Source organism: Marmota marmota, unplaced genomic scaffold (assembly GCF_001458135.2).
Source record: "Marmota marmota marmota unplaced genomic scaffold, marMar, whole genome shotgun sequence".
Taxonomy (NCBI): Eukaryota; Metazoa; Chordata; class Mammalia; order Rodentia; family Sciuridae; genus Marmota; species Marmota marmota.
The window spans coordinates 25,078,500-25,101,080 of record NW_026000068.1 but is presented as its reverse complement, the minus strand read 5'-3'; the positions used below and the strand labels follow the sequence as shown (position 1 = coordinate 25,101,080).

The 22,581-nt window shown below is 32.9% G+C and overlaps 1 protein-coding gene across 2 annotated transcripts in view; it reads right to left on the bottom strand.

The window, feature by feature from the left end:
• Nucleotides 1–3,871: 3,871 nt before the first annotated feature.
• Nucleotides 3,872–22,581, bottom strand: part of Dnajb4 (DnaJ heat shock protein family (Hsp40) member B4) — a 36,768-nt gene continuing 18,058 nt past the window's right edge. Inside the window, exons 1-3 of one of the 2 annotated variants that reach the window (XM_015490554.2) lie at nt 16,902–17,605; nt 8,551–9,119; nt 3,872–7,172 (exon numbers count right to left, since the gene is read on the bottom strand). In XM_015490554.2, the coding sequence (XP_015346040.1) occupies nt 6,939–7,172; nt 8,551–9,119; nt 16,902–17,112 (1,014 nt within the window). In that variant the 5' untranslated portion in view covers nt 17,113–17,605 and the 3' untranslated portion in view covers nt 3,872–6,938. Of the gene's footprint in view, nt 7,173–8,550; nt 9,120–16,901; nt 17,606–22,581 lie in introns of those variants that run through there. The other variant, XM_048814129.1, reaches the window with a different exon arrangement.

Genomic DNA, 22,581 nt, shown 5'->3' with positions numbered 1-22,581 from the left:
AAATGGTTTTCTACCAATCTTCCAGCAGCTACACTATTTGCTTTATTGAGGTCTGAGTGCTCATGTCTTTTTCCAGAGAGGCTTTCTTTGACTATTCTACCTAAAAGTAGCACTCCGCTTCCCTCTCCACTCAGTTTCTATCCAATTTTCATCTTTTTCTTACCGCATATTGTTGTCCAAAAAATGACTTATCTCTTTAAATGTTTATGTCTTTAACTGAATTATATAACTATTGTGCACATTTAAGATAGAGAATGACATTTCAATAAATGTATACAATATGTCATGATCAGATCAGGGCAGTTGGTATACCAATCACTTCAAAGAGAAAGAGACAGCTGGGAGGAGCCCTCCTAGGGTCAGAGCAAATCTCAAACAAAATTTCAGTATTACCCTTTCAAAGAAGTCCAAATTTGCTGTGTATAGAGCAACGTATATGCCAGGGCTTGTTGAAAGCAGTAAATAATCAGTTAGCAACTAATGGAGATTAACATCTAGATGTGGTCAAGGAAACATAAAGCTTCAAACAGAACCTTATCAAAACCACTGTCATCTCAGGGTTACTGTGTGAACACCCAAAGTTGCTTCACCTGAAGAGGAACATCATAGGCTTCACACTGTGAAGGTAAAATAGGCTTTACTAAAAAAATTCTTACAATCACTGAAGAAGTAAATAACAAGTTCCAGAGGTGGGTGGGGACCAGTATCCAGAGTTGCTAAAATAAATTGCTTCTCTGAAAATATTTTGTTTATTTATTTGGAGTGCTGGGAATCAAAACTATGGCCTCAGACATCTAGGCAAGCACTCTGCTACTGAGCAACATTCCCAGCCCTTTTTATTTTTTATTTTGAGACAGGGTCTCACTAAATTGCCTAGGCTGGCCTCAGCCTCCTGAATAGCTGGGATTTCAGGTGTTCGCCACCACATCCAGCTGAAAATAGTTTAACTCAATAACATGTACACATTTTAAAGCATGTATAACAAAGCCTATGTAAAGAAATTGAGATTTACATAGCAATAGTCTCCATTTTTTTTTTAACTACACATAGTTTTTAAAACAATTTGAGCCTGTTATAATGATCAAAACTACATGTAAAACTATTTTGTATTAATAACTGGTAAATTTTAAAATTTCACACCACCACAAAATTAGGATTTCTAGCCAATGGCTGATCTTAATATTTAAACACATCATATTTAACAAGAAAAAATATTAAATAAGATGACTTGTATCTATTAATAATTCTAAATTAGTCTTTTTTTTTTTTTTTGGTACTGAGGATTGAACCCATGGGGGCTCAACCACTGAGCCATATTCCCAGCCTTTTTAAAAAAATTTTTTTGTTTAGAGACAAGGTCTCAATGAGTTGCTAAATGCCTCGCTAAATATCTGAGGCTGGCTTTGAACTGGCTATCCTCCTGCCTCAGCCTCCCAAGCTGCTGGGATTATAGGCATGTGCCACTGCACCTGACCTAAATTAGTCTTTTTAACCCATAATAAGGGAGGGGGAGATTAGAAATTCACTGGATTAGACAAAGGGAAATGAAGGAAAGGGAGGGGGTATGGTAATAGGAAAGATTAGAATGAATTGGACATATCTTTCCTGTCCTCATATAGAAATACATGACCAATGTAACTCCACATCATGTACAACCACAATAATGGGATCTTAACTGAAACAATTATACTTATGTGTATGTATAATATTTCAAAATATACTGTCATGTAAAAAAATGATTATAAAAAAAAAAAAAAAGGCCAGGCGCGTGGAACACGCCTATAATCCCAGCGGCTCAGAGGCTAATTTAACAAGGATTGCCAAATTCAAAGCCAGCCTCAGCAATTTAGCAGGCGCTAAGCAACTCTTTGAGACCCTGTCTCTAATAAAATACAAAATAGGGCTGGGGATATGGCTCAGGGGTCAAGTACCCCTGAGTTCAATCCCTGGTACACCCCCCCCCAAATAATAATAAAAAAAAAGTTGAGAAACAAATAAATTCATCACACCCGACACTTCAAGATTCTGAGAGAGGAAAAAGGAAAAGGAGGGACCTGGTATTCATTTTAGTGCCATCCCTTTAACAGAAACACTAAGAAAGTTCTTTGTCTCTGATTTCATAACATTTAAGGCTGCATCTGAATTTTTTCATTTGCTTCTACCATTTACTATCATTTTCTTTGTCCAAACTCCAAGTTTTCTCTTTTCAAAATGATCTCAATAGCTTAAGAACTGTAGTCACACAAACTAATATTTTAATGGAGATGTACCAACAAATTTTTAGACTGAGAGAGATTACTCTATTTGCAAATGAATATAGAGGTTCTATAGATTATTATTCATTATAAACTTTTCTGATAAATTCTGCAAGCTTTTTTCTTCCTTCCCTCCTCCCTCTTTTGTGTACACTGATATAATTTCACATAGATACTATCTTTCTTTCAAAAATCTTATATGGCTTATATGAAACTTCAAATATGGCCTTATAGCATTTTAGAAATAATTTTGAGGTACAGTTTTTAAAAATTAATCAAGGGTCCCTCCTAATATTGTTGCTATTAGTTTCCTTTAAAAATGTTTTTGAACCTACATGATAGTTCATGCCTACAATCCTAACTTTTCAGATTTATGAGGATTGCAAATTCAAGGCCAGCCTGGACAATTTAGCAAGTACTGTGTCTTAAAATAAAAATTTAAAAAGGGCTGAAGATCAGTGGCAGAACCCTATACTTAGCATGTGTGAGGTCCTAAGTTTGATACCCCAGCACGACACACACAAATAAAAATAACCCATTCTGTAATTAGTGTCTCATAAGTTGTGACTTTATATTCTGTCTTCATAAATTATTCAAAATATTTCAAATATACATGCTAAATTAGACTATACAAATAAATAGCAAACAAACTTTAAAACATTTTTCTCTGTTCTTGGAAATTTAACAACAGGAGACATTAATGGCACACTGGGGAAAAACATGGCACTGAGAAAGAGACAAATTCTGAGTTCCTTTACAACTTGGTCTTTAACTGCAGACAACTTACTTAGCTTCCCTGGTTTTTACTTCTTCATATAGACAATGTGATTTCTAAAATTCTTTCCCACTCCAAAAGTTTTATGAATTTTATGAACTAAAATCACAGGGGGAAAAAAGAGGAAATGTTAAAAATATTGAGATATTTAATCTATAACATTCATCTACTCATCCAAATTTTGATGAAGCTATTATCAAACAATAACAAGCAACATTTTTGTGTTTCCATAAAGGAGAAAGCACACACACACACACACACACACACACACCCATGACATATAGGCGGTATACTACATTATACATTATTGAGAAAAAAATGTTAATATTTTTTGGTTGTAGATGGACACAATACCTTTATTTTATTTATATGTGGTGCTAAGGATCAAGCCCAGTGCCTTCCACATGCGAGGCAAGCACTCTACTGCTGAGCTACAACCCCAGTCCAAAAAATTGTTTTTAAATTAAGGATGATGTCCATTTATTCTTAACTCTGGGAGGTTAAGTACATAGTTCTTGAAATATGAGAATATATCATTTCTAAGCCATTTACTGAGTTCAATCATATATATGTTATGATGAACATATATATGAATTATAATTATACCCATCATAACTATTCTAATGACAGTTTACTAAAAATAAAGAAGCAGGAGCATTTTCAATTCCTTGCTTCCAAGAGAAGGTAGTAATAGGCAGAAGTGATGAGCTAAAGTAGGGGTCACAAACTCAGATGCTTTCAGATGTCAGAGACAAATGAACTGAACATGCATGACAGCTTTATATAACACAATAGAGAATGGTAGGTCAGTGGCAGAAGTGTATGCCTTGCCTAGAAACAGCCTAATTAAAAAATGTTTTCTAAACTATCGAGCTGGCCAAACAAAATGTTTTTTTTTTTTTTTTTTTTGGCAAGCCATCAATGATCTTGGTCTATGGTTGTTCTTTTAACCATAAGTAATGTGGTTTTTCTTGTAGGAAAGATAAGTATCTTTATCACTTAGCTTACTGGGATCTACAGTACCTCATAACTATTCCAGCTATTCAAAATTGGTTCAAGAGAATATTTTAAAATCAAAATACTCTCATAATTAAAAAAAAAAAATTAAACTTTACTTATATTACTGCTATTAAATCAATGTTTGATAAGTAAAAATTGGGCACTTACTATATGATAAGGCATTATTAGTATCTCCTTAAGACAAGAGAGAGATAGATTAGTACACTGTATAACAATGTAGATTTATTATTTTACTACTTAGGATAATTCTCTACTTAAAAAAAAAACATTTAACACAAAGACTATTCACATATCTAACCTATAAATCCTTTATTTTACCTGGAAGAAAATACTTAGTCAAGAAAATTGCAGTAAGTGTGGGTTTAAAATAGAAATCACACCCACCACAACAATGCTTTTCACTTCCAGCTTTTTAGACTATAAGAAAATTCCCAAGGTGTTCACACTTCCCTAGGGCATTTCACCCACTGCAGTGCCCCAAGAGTACTTTAACTGTTATTCAGAGAAAGAAAGTTATAAAGAATTTATGAATTAAATAGAGCAAGTATGATTAGCTCAAATCTTTGCATTTTTTTCAAGTATCTTCCTTTTGCAATCAAAGTATATGGTTATTTCCAACAATTCTACTTTAAGGTATATGCCCAAGATAATTGAAAAGTTATGTCCACACAGAAATTTGCACACAAATGTCAATAGCAGCATCATTCAGAATAACCAGTAAGTGGAAATAAAACAAATGCCCCCAAACACCCACCTTAACAGATAAACAAAATATACTAGGCATGATGGCACAAAACAATAATCCTAGCTATGTGGAGGCTGAGGTAGTAAAAACAAGTTCAAGGTCAGCCTTGGCAACTTAATGATTCCAGATCTCAAAACAAAAAAATCAAAGGACTGAGAAAGTAGCTCAGGGGTGGAGAGCTCCTGGGTTCAACCCCAATAGTGCACACATGCACAAACAAAATGTGACATACACATATAATGAAATGTTATTTGCCACATAATGGAAAAAAAATACCGATAGATGACACAACACATATGGATCTTAAATGCTGAGCTAAATTAATCAGACAAAAGAAAGCCACACATTATTTTATTCCATTTATATGAAATATCCAGATAGACAAATCGATCAGATTAGTAGATTAGTGTTTGTCAGTGGTTAGAAGAAGGAAAGAATGGGAAATGACTGCCAAGGACATAGGGTTCCTCTGGGGGGTGATGAACATATTGTGGAATTAATGAAGATGGCACAACTATATGATCATACTAAAAATACTGAACTGTGCACTTTAAAAGGGCAAATATGGGCTGGGAATATACTTAATGGAGAGCACTTGCCTAGTTTCAGTGCCACTCTCACACACAAAGCAGGGGAAGAGGAGTAAACTAACAGGTCAGTGGTATAGCTTAGTGGTAGAATGTGTGCTTATATAATTGCACGAGAGGTCCTGGGTCCATTCCTCACCACATATACATAAAAAAGTAAACTGTATTATGGTATATAAATTCTCTCTCAATAAAGTTATAAGGTATGTACTTATTATAATCTATTTATAATAAAAGATTTCAATTCTACTAAAAGGTGAGAGAATCCAATTGTGTGTGTGTGTCATCATTATGGAAAGTGGTTTTGTTTTTATTAGTTTGTTTTTGTTTTGTATTAGGGATTGAACCCAGGGGCACTTTACCATTGAGCCATATCCCCAGTCTTTTTATTTTGAGACAGGTCTCACTAAGTTGCTTATGTCCTCACTAAATTGCTGAGGCTGGCCTTGCAATCCTCCTGCCTCAGCTTCCTGAGTCACAGGGATTACAGGCATGTGCCATCATAACTGGCTGGGAAGTTTTTTTTTTTTTAACCAAAAACTTCTCAAAACATTACTCTTAATAAACAGAAGACAAAATAATTTTTAAACGCAAATATATTTAAAAAAACACCTAAGAAATGCAATCTATACATATGAAAAAGTAAAATATTTATGTGCATAACAAGTAGTAGCAATACTGACCATAAGCAGCAGTTAGTGTTTATATTTCCTATATTTTGGTTTAACTACCATAGTTTATTCTTTTTTAGGGAAATTATATAAGGTATATATAGCATATATAAGTAAGTTATAGAAGACTGTGTAATTGGAAATTAATTCCAAGTAACAGTGTTTCCTCTAAAAACACATTTCTTATTAAACAAATTATTTTAAACTAGTGGACAACAAAATGAGCCGATAATTTATTAAGCCCAAGATATATAGCTAACTTGCATAAAATTACATATGGCATTTAAAAAGTCTATTTCTAAAATATCAGTAATTCAGGCAATTGGGATTTCCAGAGGAGATAAATTGCCATTCATTTTATTTTATGAAGAAAAGATCTGCTTTTAAAAACCTTACAACCATGTTAAGAAATGTTACCACATACTTCAAAAATCAAAATGGTGAAACATATTCACCAATATGTTCTTTTACTGGTTGGTATTAGCCCTCAAACATTTAGCCCTCAAGCATTTCAGGGTGACTTATAAATGAGAACCTAATAATACTGGTTATCTAAAGATGTAAGAAATAAAGTACTTGGATTGTCTAGAACTTTATTAGAAATATATCTGCTGACTTCACAAAATCAACTTTTATATATAAGCAAAATACTAATATTTCTGATTTGGGAGAAATAAAATACAGTGAGTAGTTTTCTCTTCATCTCTAACTGTAAAAATCCCTTTTGCCTATTTATTTGACCCGTCTCTCTCTATTCATGCAATTTAATGAGCCCTCAGAAGAATTTACACATTTTTATACAGAATTCACATCTACATCAGTAAACTGCCAGTCCTTTTATATTTTCAGTGCCTTATCAAAATATGGGTAACAAAGTTCTTCATTCTATGAGGCAGGAAGATGTTTTCTAAGAACTTCTTTGGATGATGAAGATATAGTATCTGGGAAGGACACCTCAAATTCTATTAGAAGGTCACCACGTTGGTCAGGATTTTTTGGAAATGGCAGCCCGTATCCAATAATTCTTCTTCTCATGCCAGGTTTCACAATATCATTTATTGACATAGGTATGTTTCTTCCATCCATTGTTGGCACATTAATTGAACAGCCACACAATGCCTAAAATGCACAAAATAAAATAGTTAACAAAACCTAAAACTTTTAAAAAATTTAAGTAAACATATTACCAAGTAGTTAAAAAAATATTATTAAGGTAAAATTTTAACTTCCTAAAGAATAATAATAGTTACAAAACTTTTTTCCCATTAGAAAAATCCTTCAGGAAAAAAAAAAGAAAGAAAAGAAAAAAATCTTCAAGACATTTATAATCAGAGATGTTACAAAAGATGGGAAAAGTTAAGAAAAAGGGAAAGGAGAAGTAAAGGATGCCTTTCACAATGCTTTGGTATGAAATGGATAAACTGAAGTTTCTATTACAACAATCAAGACGCAGAAATTGGAATGCAAGAAAGGAAGAAGGCTTAGAACTGGAAAGACCAAGATGGGAGCAATACCTATTTCTCTATAAAACCACAGGATAAGAAGAGTACACTTGTTTTAGTCAACAAATATTTACTATCTACTACATGCTACACAATTCCTATTGAACCACAGAGAGACCATGAACAAAGACAGAAATTTCTGTAGCTCACAGAAACTTACAAGCAAACTAGTAATTATAGTCTGAGCACAGAGGTCTTTTGTGAGAAAAAGGGCATTCACATTATCACCCTAGAAAGCTGGAGCTAAGCCTTGGACTAGTTGTAGGTACTGAGAAAAGTTGAAGAACAATAGTGCTGCATAGAGGTGAGACTATGATAAGAATTATACAAAATAATAATAACAGAGCAAACTCAGGGAGAACATCTTTAGGTAGAAGTCAAATTTTAAAATGACCTTTTATTTTTAAGTCAAGTTTAGACTTTAATGTAGAAATTATGTAGAGCCACTTGAGAATTTTAGGCAGGACCTAAAATTGTCTTGGCCATATTTCATGGGTTATAATCTACTTTGAGAAATAGTGCAAATAAGAACTCAAGAACTATACTGAAGTACTACTATTATGTTATTATTTACTATGTAATAATTACTATAAAATATACATTATGATTTTAATACTTTGTTATACCATTATTACTCCAAATTAATAATTTTAGAACACATCTTATAAATGGATTAAGGTGATGAGATTTCAGGGCAAATCTTATAAACAACAACTGTAAAAACAGAATAGAGTTAATCTAGTATTAAGGTCTCATCATACATAATTCAGTTTGCACTTAAAATTGACATTTAAATGATTAAATAATTAAACTTAGAAAATATAATTTCATAAGAGATTAAAGGTAGTACTAGATCAGAGAGTTGTTATAAGGATTACCATAAAAAAGATACAATAAGTACAAAATAAATGTTAGCTGTCCCTTAGATTACTCCCTAAGATCAATCAGCTGCATAAATATGTTTGGTTTCAGAATCCTAGGTCCTATTAACTTACCTCCCGTAAACTAATTTTAGCATTATAAATTATATTTGATCCATCTCTTTTAAATTTGGGGTGATCTTTGTCTTTAATAATAAAAACAATGTCTGCTGGAATACTATTTGGTGTTTCATCTCCTTCCCTTGGAAAAGTAATTTTGGTGCCTTCTTTCCACCCTTTTTTAATCTCAATGGTGAGAATTTTGTCCTCAGTTCTATAACTCCTTCCATCAGGGTTTAACCTTTTCCGAGAAATCTTCATCCGTTTGGTGCAACCATTGTATATTTCTTCAAGTGATACTCTAAGTTCATGAATAACTGGAGGATCTTGTTTGAGACGGGATGGCCCCACAGAATTCCTGTCTCTTGGATATCCATTCATGCTGAATCCAAAGGCACTAAAAGGATCTCCATCTATTTCCATTTCTTCTGAATCTCTACCACCACCCATCCGTCTTCCAAAGAAGATTTCAAAGGGGTTGGAACCTCCAAAAAATGCTGCAAATGTGGCATGAGGATCACCATGAAAGGTGTACCGGAAGGTACCTCCTTGTCCATCAGTACCTCCTGCTCCTCCTTTCAACCCTATGTGAAGAGATAAACATGATTACAAAATGTTTGCAACTCTTTGACAGTTAAACTTTCAAAAACTATAATGCTCAGAAACTTTGGCCAAATTGGGTTGCAATTTATTAATAACGGTCATAAATATAATTATATCTAAATACAAATAACTAAATACCTTCTAAAACTTCCATCCCAAGTTAAATTTCTAACTTTCAAATTCTTCCTCCAAATTTTTAGCTTTAATACTTTATTCCTGGGCTGGGGATGTAGCTCAATGGTTGAAAGTTTGCCTACCATGTTTGAGGCTTTGGTTTAATCCTCACTCAATACTACACATACATACAAATATAATAATAATTTATTCCTGAGTATTTGTTTTATAATGAGTAAGAAAAAATTTAAGAATCCTTTATCTCATAAACTACTGGTTTGGCATACTGAAGTACACAAATATAAGTTTTTAAAATTTTTCAGTTGAAAGGTGTTTAGTAATCAATGCAAAATCTGAAGTTTAAGTACCATTATAATCAATAAATACAATTAATAATATATAGTTCCATATACATACTAACTTTATTTCAGGCCATCTTTTACTGTTTAAGAACTAAGAAAGAAACTCTATGGCAGAGAGGAAAAAAATTCCAACAATGAGGACACACTATGACAAATGGTTTTTTAGACACATTTAAATTGTTTTTGTAGTACTGTGGACTGAACCCAGGGGTGTTCTACCCCTGGGCTAAATCCCACTCCTTTTCATTTTGTAATTTGAGATAAGGTCTGGCTAAATTGCCCAGGCTAGACTTGAATTTGAGATTAAACTGCTTCAGCCTCCAGAGTAGCTGGGATTACAGGTATGTGCCACCACACCCAGCCTAAGGTTCTTATACCTAAATACCAAAATTTGTTTATTTAGGCATATATCATCATAATTTTATTCTAAAAACAAGACTAAAATCAAGAGCTGTAAATATTCCTCCCACGTAAATGGATTTTGACTGGTTATTTCTGTCTATCGTGGACAACCCACTTCAGACTGCAGTATAGTGACATTTTGCTCGGAGGCTCAACTAAGTAAGATGTAGCTTACAAAAGATTACATATATTTGAAAAAGCATTTTCTACTATATGCTAAAGAAAGATTCTACTAAAACCAATAAAACAACAGCATAGTGATCTTTTAAGGGGTTGATACTGAGATTAAAATCAGCAAAGTCTCTGAGGCAACCTTATGGGAATTCCTAACCAAGGGAACCAGGAGGAAAATAAGACTATAAAACTGATAAATGCACAAAATAATTTAAAGTTCCACTGGAAATACTCTGCATGCTCTCAAAGGGAGAGCATATTTCTTATTCCATATTGGCTTCTTCCATTAAAAGGTATATATGTATTCTACACCATCAAAAGTCTCAATTCATGTCTAAATTTTTACCTTTATCCATGAATAGAAATCTCAAGAGATCTAATACTCTGAAAATGTCAAAATTGAAGGATATAACCAAATAGCAGTTAGAGAAATTCCTTGTAAAAACTCAATGACAAGAATATGCTGGATAATAACTTTTAATATGCAGTTCATCCAAAACTCATATGTGTATGTGTGTGTGTGTGTTTGTATATTTATTTATTTATTTTTGGACTGGGAACTGATGATGCCAAGGGCACTTTACCATTGAGCTACATCTACAGCCCTTTTTATTCTGAGACAGGGTTTCACTGAATGGACCAGGCTAACCACAAACTTAAAATCCTTCTGAGCTGCTGGGATTACAGTCGTGTTATCACTGTGTTTGGCTTTTTTTTGNAGGTTTTAGGGAAAGCCAAACCCATGATGTAATAACTTAAAATGTTATTCTTTCCATGAATTCATTATGGCTCCAAAGCATTTAGACTTTTTGGCTTGTAGAAAGTTAGATTAAAAAGCTAATTTAACCAATTTTCTTAACTTTTTTCAAATTTTTTCCCTTGTACTAGTTGGGATTGAACCCAGTGCAGTGTCAATCTACCACTGAGCAACATACCCAGCCCTTTTTATTTTGGGACAAGGTCTCAGTAAGTTGTCCAGGCTGGCCTTTGAACTTGAGATTTTTCTGACTCTGCCTCCCAAGTAGCTGGGAATAGGTGGGGTGTAGCTCAGAGATAGGGTACTATGCATAGCATGTTAGAGATCCTGGGTTTGACACCTAGTTCCAAAAATAAAATAAAATAAAATAATCCAAGTTGCTAATATTAAAGACACGTGCCACTGTGCCCAGCTTCCCTTTTATAAATTTTACTAGTACAATTATATTCCCCATGTTAAAAGCTAATGACATATTTCTTTAAATGAAAGAATACATATATAACTCAAGGTTATAACCAAGTAACTAAAATGAATGCTTAAATTATTTCAATAATTTTATCCTTCATCACACAGATTCATAGAGTATAATTATTTATTGGAGAGTAAAGTAAATTAGGGGCTGGAGATGTAGATCAGTGGTACAGTGCTTGCCTGTCATGTCTAAGGTCCTAGGTTCAATCCCAACTAGTACAAGGGAAAAAATTTGAAAAAAGTTAAGAAAATTGGTTAAATTAGCTTTTTAATCTAACTTTCTACAAGCCAAAAAGTCTAAATGCTTTGGAGCCATAATGAATTCATGGAAAGAATAACATTTTAAGTTATTACATCATGGGTTTGGCTTTCCCTAAAACCTCTCCCCACTCTGCCAAAAATGGTAACTCTGTCAGGATTACTGAATCCCTAAAAAGATTCATACAGAGTCTGAAGTATTATTTATCAAAACTGACAAAAAGCCTCCAATGCAGCTTTGAGGTTTTCCTAGATATTAAATGGTCAATTATGTGGCTCAGATAAAGAACAAAGCTACTACAAAGCTGAGAAAATTCTATCAAAATTCATGCCACTATTATACAACATGAATTATTATGTAAGTATCATTTGCAATATAGCACTTGAATTATAACAAGCATGTCATCAACTATAGTTAATCATGTGCAGTTTAATTGTTAATGGAAAACTTTAATATTCAACTGGATTTCTTCTTCCATCCAAAATATTTTCTAGATACCATCATCTCTTTGTGTGATCAAGGAATGCATTCTAAAACATTTGCCTATTAGTAGGTCTGCTATTATTTTTAAAACCAACCAACAAATTTGCTATCTAAAAACAAATATTTATTGGGAATACTGTCCATAGCAATGACTTCCACTAGCTAGTTAACTTGATTAAAAGATTATCAAAAGAAGAAATACTGGAGAAGAATTACAATTTCAAGGAAAAAATGATACTATTTAAATAACTCTTACATTAAGGAGATCTAATATGTAAAAATCCGGACTTACAACAAAACTTTAGAGTTATAGAATAATGAGATCCTTTAAAGTTTAATTCACAAAAATCCAACTGACTTACATATTTTTAGAATATGTAATGATAAATACCAAAGAGATTCAATTGATTAAACATATAAGTTAAAGAGAAGAAGCTAGCATAAAGATTAATAAACTAAATGTAAATTTAATCATATAAACACCACTTTTTAGTACTTGAAGGAAATTGAGTAAACTGTAAGCAATAAACAAAATATGGAAGGCATAAAGAAAATGACATGCTAGAGCATTAGAATGATGTTATTAGAAACATGCTAGAACACTAGAATGATGTTATTAGAAATCTTTTTTTTTTTTTTTAAATCTTTTAATGCAAACCTCTGTTAACATTCACTGGACTATTCAGAACTACACCTAAAACTTTTGGGAGAGAGTGGTTCAAATTCCAGTCCTAAATTTCTGTGGTTCTGTTTTTTGCTTTCAAAGGATTTAACTACGGAGAAAATGTATTTTTTAAAAATTGATTACATACCCTAAAATTCACTCTTTGTAAATATGTTTTGTGCCATCAACAAACCACTTATGGAAGATTTCCATAATTCCAAAGAGTTCTCCAGTTCCTATTTGTAGCTAATCCCTATTCCTACCTTCAGCCCTAGGCAAGAAGATCTGCTTTTTTCTCTATGAATTTGCCTTTTCCAAGTATTTCATACAAATGGAATCATATACTATGTAATCTTTCATAATAGCTTCTTTCAGTTGGCACTTTTTGAGGTTCATTCATATTGTAGCATGTTTCAGTAAAATGGTCCTTTTAACTACTAAATAGTATCCCATTGATATATATACATTTTCTTTTTTTTTTACATTTACTTTTTTATTTTTAAAATTTATTTATTTTGCATTATAGTTCTTAATACACCATTATACAATCATTTGTCATACCTCTGATTACATATAAGGTATGTTGACACCAAATTCACATCTTCATACATGTATTTTGTATAATGATGAGAGTCTCCTTTCACCATCCATGCTATTCCCCTTCTCCCTTCCTTTCCTCACCCCCATTCCCTATCTAGAGGTGATCTTCCTCCCTTTCCCTCCCAACCCCATTTTGAGTCACCCCCCTTATATCAGAGAAGACATTCTGCATTTGTTTTTTTGGGATTGGCTAACTTCACTTAGCATAATCTGCTCTAATGCCATCCATTTCCCTGCAAATGCCATGATCTTATTATTTTTTTATTGCTGAGTAATATTCCATTGTGTATAAATGCCACTTTTTTTTTATCCATTCATGCACTGAAGGACATCTAGGTTGGCTCCACAGTTTAGCTATTGTGAATTGTGCTGCTATAAAGATTGATGTGGTTATGTCCTTGTAATATGCTGTTTTTAGGTCCTTTGGGTATAGTCCCAGAAGAAGAATAGCTGGGTCAAACATTTTCTTTATTCACTAACTAATTGATGCTACTTTTGATGTTTTCTATTTGGCGCTGTTACAAATAATGGTGCTATGGACTTTTAGGTACATCTTGTGTAATATGTTTTTGTTTCTCCTTTATAGATTAAGATTCCTAAGAGTAGAACTGTTGAGTCATAAATAGGTTAAGTTTAAAATATCTTTTTTGGGGGGGATACTGAGGGTTGAAACCAGGGGAACCTTACCACTGAGCTACATCCCAGGCCCTTTTTGTTTTGAGACAGGGTCTTACCAAGTTGCTAAGGCTGGCCTCACCTTGCAATCCTCTTGCCCCAACCTCTCAAGTTACTGGGAGGATTACAGGCCTGTGCCATCCTGCCTAGCTAAAACATCTTTATCTCTGTCCATTTTCTTTTTTAATTAAAGCATTTTAAGTTACAGATTAGAGATTTTTCAGAACACAATGATTCTCTTAATTCCTAAATACATATATTTAATAACAACTAAATTTCATGATTCTTTACTTCTACTGTACCAGCTCCAAGAATATAATAATTAAAAGTGGGGGAAAAGAATATCCAGTAAACTGATAGTGTCTCCGTTGTCCTAAAATTCAGTATTTTGTTACTACTAAAGAAACCTATGAAACCAGGCCTGCAGGCCAGACAGAGTAATGAAAAGCCAAGAAAAAAATGTTTTCCCACACTTTCACAGTGTATCTAAAGGGGATGAGCTGCTCAGGATCAAACCCAGCACCTATCCATCATTGAGCTACATTCCCATCCCCTAAATTAATGAGATATTCTGAGTAAGGTCAAATAATAAATATGATACTTCTCTTTGAAGGAAGAATAATTCTAAAAAAATAATTCAAATACCTTCATTTAACTGTATTTTCAAGTAATCTATAACTATGGAACATTTGTGAATAGTTCAATGTTTATAAAAAAACATATTCTCTCCCCACTCTTTCTTTCTATAGCTTATACCAATTATCTGAATTAGAAACAACAACAAAAAAAAGATTCAAGGCATATAGATGATCCTCATTTTGTTTTTAAAAATTCACTCACTGATGATGATCAATAAAAATCAAACTTGGAAAAGACAAATTACTCAAGAAAAGCACTATTAAGAAGTAATACAAGGGCTGGGGTTGTGGCTCAGTGGTACAGTGCTTGCCTGGTATGTGTGAAGCACTAGGTTCAAGCCTCGGCACCATATAAAAATAAATAAATAATATATAAATAAATAAAATAAAGGTATTATGTTCATCTACAACTAAAAAACAATATTTAAAAAAAGAAGTAGTAATATAGCCAAGAAAACTGTACCATTTGGTGATTTGAAAATTCTGAAGACAAATATCCTTAATAAACCTGAATCCCTATGGCTTTGTCACAGATAAACTTGAGCAATCAATGAGATAGATGCAGCCAAATACCTTAGGTTTAAAGCAGTGAATATCTATTCTTTAATGTGAATTTACAGTGCCACTCCATGTTCACAGATTTCTTTACAAAATTATAAAATAACTCCTTCAAAAAGAGTAGTAGATTACTGATAGTATCTCAAAATCCTGCTTAGCTTTTGAAATGAACCAAATCATGGTATTTTGAGTAGTATGGCCATAGGGAATATGCACTATTTCGTCCCTTTATATTTACAAGACCTCACATTGCAGATCCTCACCACATCAAAGCAAGCAGCATAAACTTCAATTTTGGCAACTTACAGACGAAAATGAAAAACAAGACAAGAGGTAAAAACCCTTTAAACACAATCACCCTGCTTGTCTCCATTTAATTGTTTAATTCAAAATGATAAGTCTCTGCTTGGCTCTATTTTAAGAATATATTTCTAATTAGCAAAATCTGATGTTAAAATGCAATACAGAAAGCAAAGGGATAACAAAAAGTTTTCATAGCTACAATAATTTAAAAAACATTCTGAGACAAAAACTAATAGTAAAATATCGATTTTAAATTTTGAAAATATACCAGGAATTGTAGGAATTAAAAGGTTTTTTGTTTGTTGTTGTTAATTAGCAATTTAAAATAGTTTTACTTTGTTATATATATATATATATATATATATATATAGATATATATAGATAGATAGAGAGAGAGAGAGAGAGAGATGATAAACCTGATTTAAAATCCAGAATGATAAAAGGAGAATCATAAATTATCCCTATTTATGGTGTTCATTAATTTCTGATCACACAATGTAAGAAACAAAAGTATGGCATAGAGAGAAAAGGGAAGTTGTCATGCTTTCCTCTACACCTAGATAGTAAAATTTCAGAAAGAATTGTTACCTAAAAGAAAATCAGTAATTGTTCTAACTAGGTGGCCATTTTAGGTCAAAAACTGTATTTCTGGGATCTCATTTTTCTTGGCACACAATTACTGTTTACAATTAAGCTAAAAACTTGTTCTGGTATTTTATGACATCAGGAAAATTCTTTCCTCTCCAGGCAAAATGCCAAAAACAACTAGAAGCTAAATGCCTGCGCCTTCTGCTTCTAAGACAGACGACTTTGTCTTGTTCAGTCTACACTAGCCTTGCTTTAAGAAAGGCAAAAAAAAAAAAAAAAAAAATCTTCTTTTTGTTTGTGTGAATAAAAGATAAAGTACCCAGAATTTGAACATGTAATCTTAAAAATTTTTTAAATCATTATTGATTCTGGCAGAAAATACATCAGAAAACAAAACAGGTTGCATAAGACTTTTGACAAAATTCATTGGTGGGTATGGGAATTTAAGGTTTCTATTTAAATATACAATGTTAACAACAAAAGTCTAATGGTAGAGTATGTATAATACAAAATGCTAAAATCCCCCATAAAAGGCAAACAAGGACATTTCATTCATACCTATGCAATACTCATTCATATAATCAGGGATGAAATCTTGTTTTTATCTATTACTTGTTTATTTTTGACATGTCTGAGGATCTAATTTAATGATAACCACAAGTCTAAGAAAGGAAAGAGAGATGAAGAAACAAAAAGATACACACAAAATACTTACCTTCTTCCCCAAACTGATCATATATTTCTCTCTTTTTAGGATCACTCAACACTTCATAAGCTTCTGCGACCTCTTTAAATTTTTCCTCTGCTTGAGGAGATTTGTTCTTGTCTGGATGAAATTTGAGGGCTTGTTTTCGGTAAGCCTTTTTAATATCTTCATCGGAAGCTCCTTTTTCAATTCCCAAAATGCAATAATAGTCTTTCCCCATTTCGAATGCCTTGAAATGAACTTAGATTTCCCTTTGTGAAAGAAAACAGCGTCCCCAGTCTTAGCAATATGATTCTAAGAAAAATAAACCAAGCTGGGTATTTTAAAAGTTAAAGCAAATCAGCAATTTGGCTAGCTGTCTTAAGGCAGCAAGCAGACAGCGTCTCCGTGTTTAATTCCTTCCGAACAGCTCACTTACAGATAAATATACACTACACAAGAGACGGCCTCCTTCTGGATCCTCCCATTTTCACTACGTGTCTCTGTACTTTCTAGAACAGCAAATGCCACAGGACGTCACTTTCCCAGCTGCCTCTAGTCAAAGTACTGAGCTATGTTTTCTCCTCCTCCGTGATTAACTATTCATTTTCCTTCTGGCTCTATCATTTTTATTTCCTATTTAAGAGGCTAAGTAGATTTAACAAACCCAGTATTTCAACATGGAATGTTATAACCACATATTTATTTACTCCATTCTAGGTGAAAAAGCCACAAAAAAAATTACAGCCATTAAGCACTCCATGTTATCAAGTTACTATACAAGTGCCTTGAACTTATTTTAGGTATTTTAATTTTAAGTCATTTAATTGTAAAACATACAATACTAAAATATAGGTTTTTAAAAATTTTTCAAATAATTTTCTTCATTTAAAAAAATTCCTGGGGTTTATCAATCAGAAACTCAAATTAGTATATCAATTTTACATTGTAAAAAGACTATCATAAAGTTAAAAAGCAGTATTTTAAAATGAAGACTTAAATGATCTGAACTAGCTTTTTGATTTTTTGTAGTATACAAGAGTTAACAGCTCTAGGAAACCAGTATTTTTTGTAAAAACTTAATACCTGAATTTACTATTAATTTAAACTAAAACAGCATTAGACTCACCCCCACATCCCCACTCCTGGGGTCACTAAAGAATTTTTGTAATGCAGGAAAGTTAGGAAAAAAGTATCAGGTTACAGATAATACATAATCATATTCCTTATTAAGATCAAACTAAAATCTAGATATGCTATTTAAAAGGGCAGTAATATGGAAATATGTTTTCCTTTTCAAATACATTTCCCCTAATTAGAAATACATACTCATTGACAAAGATTTTGGAAAACACAGAAAAAAAAAAAATCTCTCCATCATACCAGTTTAGGTAATTCTGTTAAATGTTAGTCTATCTCCTATTCCTTTCTTCTATGAGTATTGATGGTTATTTTCTATAATTTTTGGTTTTTATTAACAACGTTTAAACAACAACATTCATATTTATATATCCTCTGATGCCTGTTTTCTCATATTTTTTAATATTTTGAGACATTTTCATGTATATAACATCTTTTATCTGTATGGTTTTCTCATCTTTTAAAAAATTTTCCCATTTCTTTTTTCTTTTTTTGGTGGGAGCACTGGTGGGTGGTTTGGTTTGGTTTCTGTGGTGCTTGGGGATCAAACCCTAGGCTTCACATATTAGGCAAGTACTCTATAACTGATCCCCCCCCATTTCTAATAGAATATTGAAAAAAAATAGATTAATAAGAAAATTTCAAAAGAATTGTATCCAGTTCATAGTCAGTGTCTATAAACATGGGGGAAAAAAACTATGAGGTCTGAGGTATACCTCAGAGTGCTGTCCTGGCATGTGCCAGTTCCTGGGTTCAATCCTAGTAACACACACACACACACCCCAAAACAAAACAAAACACTTTACTAGAAAATAGACATATATGTTTAGAATATAATGAAAAGGTCAGGTGTGGTGGCACACACACCTATAATCCCAGCTACTTGGGAGACTGAGGTAGGAGGTTCACAACTTCCAGACCAGCCAGCCCTGTCTCAAAATTTTAAAAAAGAGCTGGGGATATATAGCTCTGTGGTAGAATGTCCCTGGGTTCAATCCCCAGTACCACCAACAAAAATAACAACAATAACAACAAAAAGGAGATAACCATGTGTTAATCTTTGAAGAAATGGTAATTTTATACACACACACACAGTATAGGCCAACAATGATGACTCAGCACTTCTTTCTGAATGGCTCATCTTTGTACATTGTAACAGCTATGATTTCTGGTTTTTCAAAACTCTCTAAAAACACCGTGGCATTAGAAATTTCTAACATTTATTTAACAGTACAGGTTACAAAGATCTGTCAGGTAGTTAGCAAGGTTTTTATTCTTATCAAGGAATAATTAATGGCAAAAGATACCTTTTAAATACAGAACATTTAGGGAAAAATACTAATATTGAAAGTCACTGAAAAATTTCTATTTTTAAAAAGCACGCTTTCAGGTTGGAATTCAGTACATGGTTCAGTATCTAAAGCAGATAAAAAAAATAATAAAAATTTCCAATGAAATTTCTTTAAATATTCATTACCAAAGGAGCACTGACATTATTGTCTATAAAAAACATAAAATTGTTCTATTAGATAATGCTGGGATTAAGAAAAAAACTTATCTGATTCAGTCATTTGGGTATTTCAAGTTAACAAGGAAGCAGATATAATCATGTTTTAAGACCACAAAATAAAATAAAATAAAACAGTCTGGCTAGGTTTTGGTAAAATGAGCAGGTACCTGCATACTCACAGCTTTGTAAATTTTTATAAATAATTCTTTCAAACATTTGGCAACAGTCATTAAGAAGCCATTAAATATGATATTTAGATGTTCCATAAACATCACACCTGGAATTTTATCCATAGGAAACAATTCAAAGATAAAAATAATTATGTATCCAGATAAAAAAAGTTCAAAGACAAAAATAATTATATATCCATGTAAAATAGTTAAAAGATAAAAAAATTATATATATAAATATAGTTACTGAAAATAGATAAAATGGGGGTAGTAGATCAATGTGATTATTAAATAGTACATTGGAGACATCTATTCTTGCACTCACTTTTTCAGACTAAGCTGTTTTGTCTACCACTGTGTTGAAAAACCATTACATATTCCCGTTAGATTAAATTTTGGCCATTCAAGTATTTATGAGATAAATTGTGGGAATTTTTTTATAGGGAAGGAATAACTATCTTTGAAAATAATTATCATGACAGAAACAGGAAGAGTCTACAAAGGAAACAGCAGTAACAGCCTTTAGGGAAAATGGAGAAGAGATAAGATCAAAGTTTATTCAATAAATGTGTTTTTAAAAGTAAAAATAAGGGCTGGGGATGTAGCTCAGTGGTAGAGTGCTTGCCTAGCATGTGTGAGGCACAGGGTTTGATCCTTAGTACCACATAAAAATAAATAAAATAAAGGCATTCTGCCCATCTACAACTACAAAAAAATAAAAAGAATTTAAAAAGTAAAAATAAGGTAGTGGTAGCAGTTTGGGGAGCTGAGGCAGGAAGAATGCAAGTTCAAAGGCAGCCTCATCAACTTAGTGAAGCCCTAAGCAACTTGGCAAGACCCTGTCTCAAAATAAAAAATGAAAGGGGCTACAGAATGTAGCACAGTGGTTAAGCACCCCTGGATTCAATCCCCAATACCAAAAATAGTCTCCTTTCACTCAGGAAGTTTAACTTGCCATAAAGCATTAAAGTGAATACCAGATTCACCCTCTAAGTACTCAGTCATCCTGCAAGATCATGTCACTGTCCAGTGCCTTTTTCAGACCTTTATTTCAGAATTTTAGTCTCACAGTGTCAAAAAAAGAAATTCTAGCCTTCCCCATGATACCATTTATATAATACTTTATAGTTTATAAAACACTTCCATTGTTCTAATAATACCTCAATAATAGACATTGTTCTAATATTCCCTCAAGATTAAGGAGTATGAGGTTGCATTTATTCAAATCTACGGCTTGTTTTTCAGATATCTAAATAATTACCTAAAATAAAATTACAGTCCATCTAATAATTACTGTCTTCTACAAGTTATACTTTCCTTAAGAGACTTTAAGCACGAAGAGGCATCACTGTCAAGGATTTCTGTAGAGCAAATACTTGATTTAAGTTTGGAACTTGAACTCTAAATTCTCATTCCTATGGAAAAGCTTCAGATTTTGAGCACAATAAATAAAATAACTATAAAATTTGCCCTGGTTGTAATCACAAATTTGGGGGTTGGGGGATAGAGAAATTCAATCCCCAGTACCAAACCAAACAAAAATGATACTTCAGCAGGGTGTGGTGGTGCATACTTGCAATCCCAGAGGCTGGGGAGACTGAGAAAGGAGGATCACAAGTTCAAAGCCAGCCTCAGAAATAAATGCAAGGTGCTAAGCAACTCAGTGAGACCACATCTCTAATAAAATACAAAATAGGGCTGGGGATGTGGCTCAGTAGTCGAGTAGCCCTGAGTTCCTGGATACAAAAAAAAAAAAGAGAGATAATTCAGTCAACAATGGACTGAACCGCATATGTGACAGTAGTCCTTTAAGATTATAAATCATTTAGTTATATCACAGCCATCTTAGTTTATGGAAATACATTCAATGACATTCATACAATGATGAAAATCACCGAAATATAATTTCTCAGAAGATATCTCCATCACTAAACAATGCATGACTGTATCAAGAAGAAATGTATTCAGCTCTCCTTTTCCATTTATTCTCTATAGGCATCAAAAGATCTAAACATTGGGGGCTGGGGTTGTAGCTCAGTGGTAGAGTGCTTGCCTAGCACACATGAGGCACTGGGTTCAAACCTCAGCACCACATAAAAATTAAATAAAGATATTATGTCCACCTACAACTAAAAATATTTTTTTAAAAAAGATCTAAACATCTTTTCAAGCTTATAGCTAACAATAAAATTCAATAAAGTGAACAAATAAATGCTATTTAACTATCATGGGTGTTGGGAGACAATCACAGCATAGAGGAAAAAGCATAAAACTTGGAATAAGAGGATTTGGTTCAGTACGCTTAGCTTTGGTATGTAGTTACCCATATGAGTTATAGAAGTCATGTATTTCTCTTGAGTCTCAATTCTCTCCTCTATAAATAGCTAACACCATCTACCTCACTGGACTGACATAAAGACTGAGAAAATATTATGACAGGGCTTTATGAAAAAGTGAAATATTGTACAAATGTTGATTATCATGCTCATCTTGGCTGGAATGGTGAAGATGTGAAAAGCTTCAGAAAAGAAAAATGTAAGGGCTGCAGGTATAGCTTAGTGATAGAACATGTGCTTAGCATGTATAAGGCCCTGGGTTCAAGCAGCCATAGCACAAAAAAGATGAGGAAGATCTTGAAAGATTGCTAGATTTTAAAAGAAAGGAAGCAGGAGGGAGTTTGCAATTTGTACCAAGAACACAAAAGTCCACAGGTAAAAAAAATCATAAAATGTATTCCATATAGCAAAAAAACTAGTCCAGTTAAAAGAAGTTTAGGGAGGCTTGCCTTAGGAAGTTGACAGAAAAAGTTATGAACAAATGTTGAGTTTTGAAAGTCATTTTGTTTGATGACTGCTTGTTCATATTCTTCAAAAAAAAAAAAAAAAAAAGA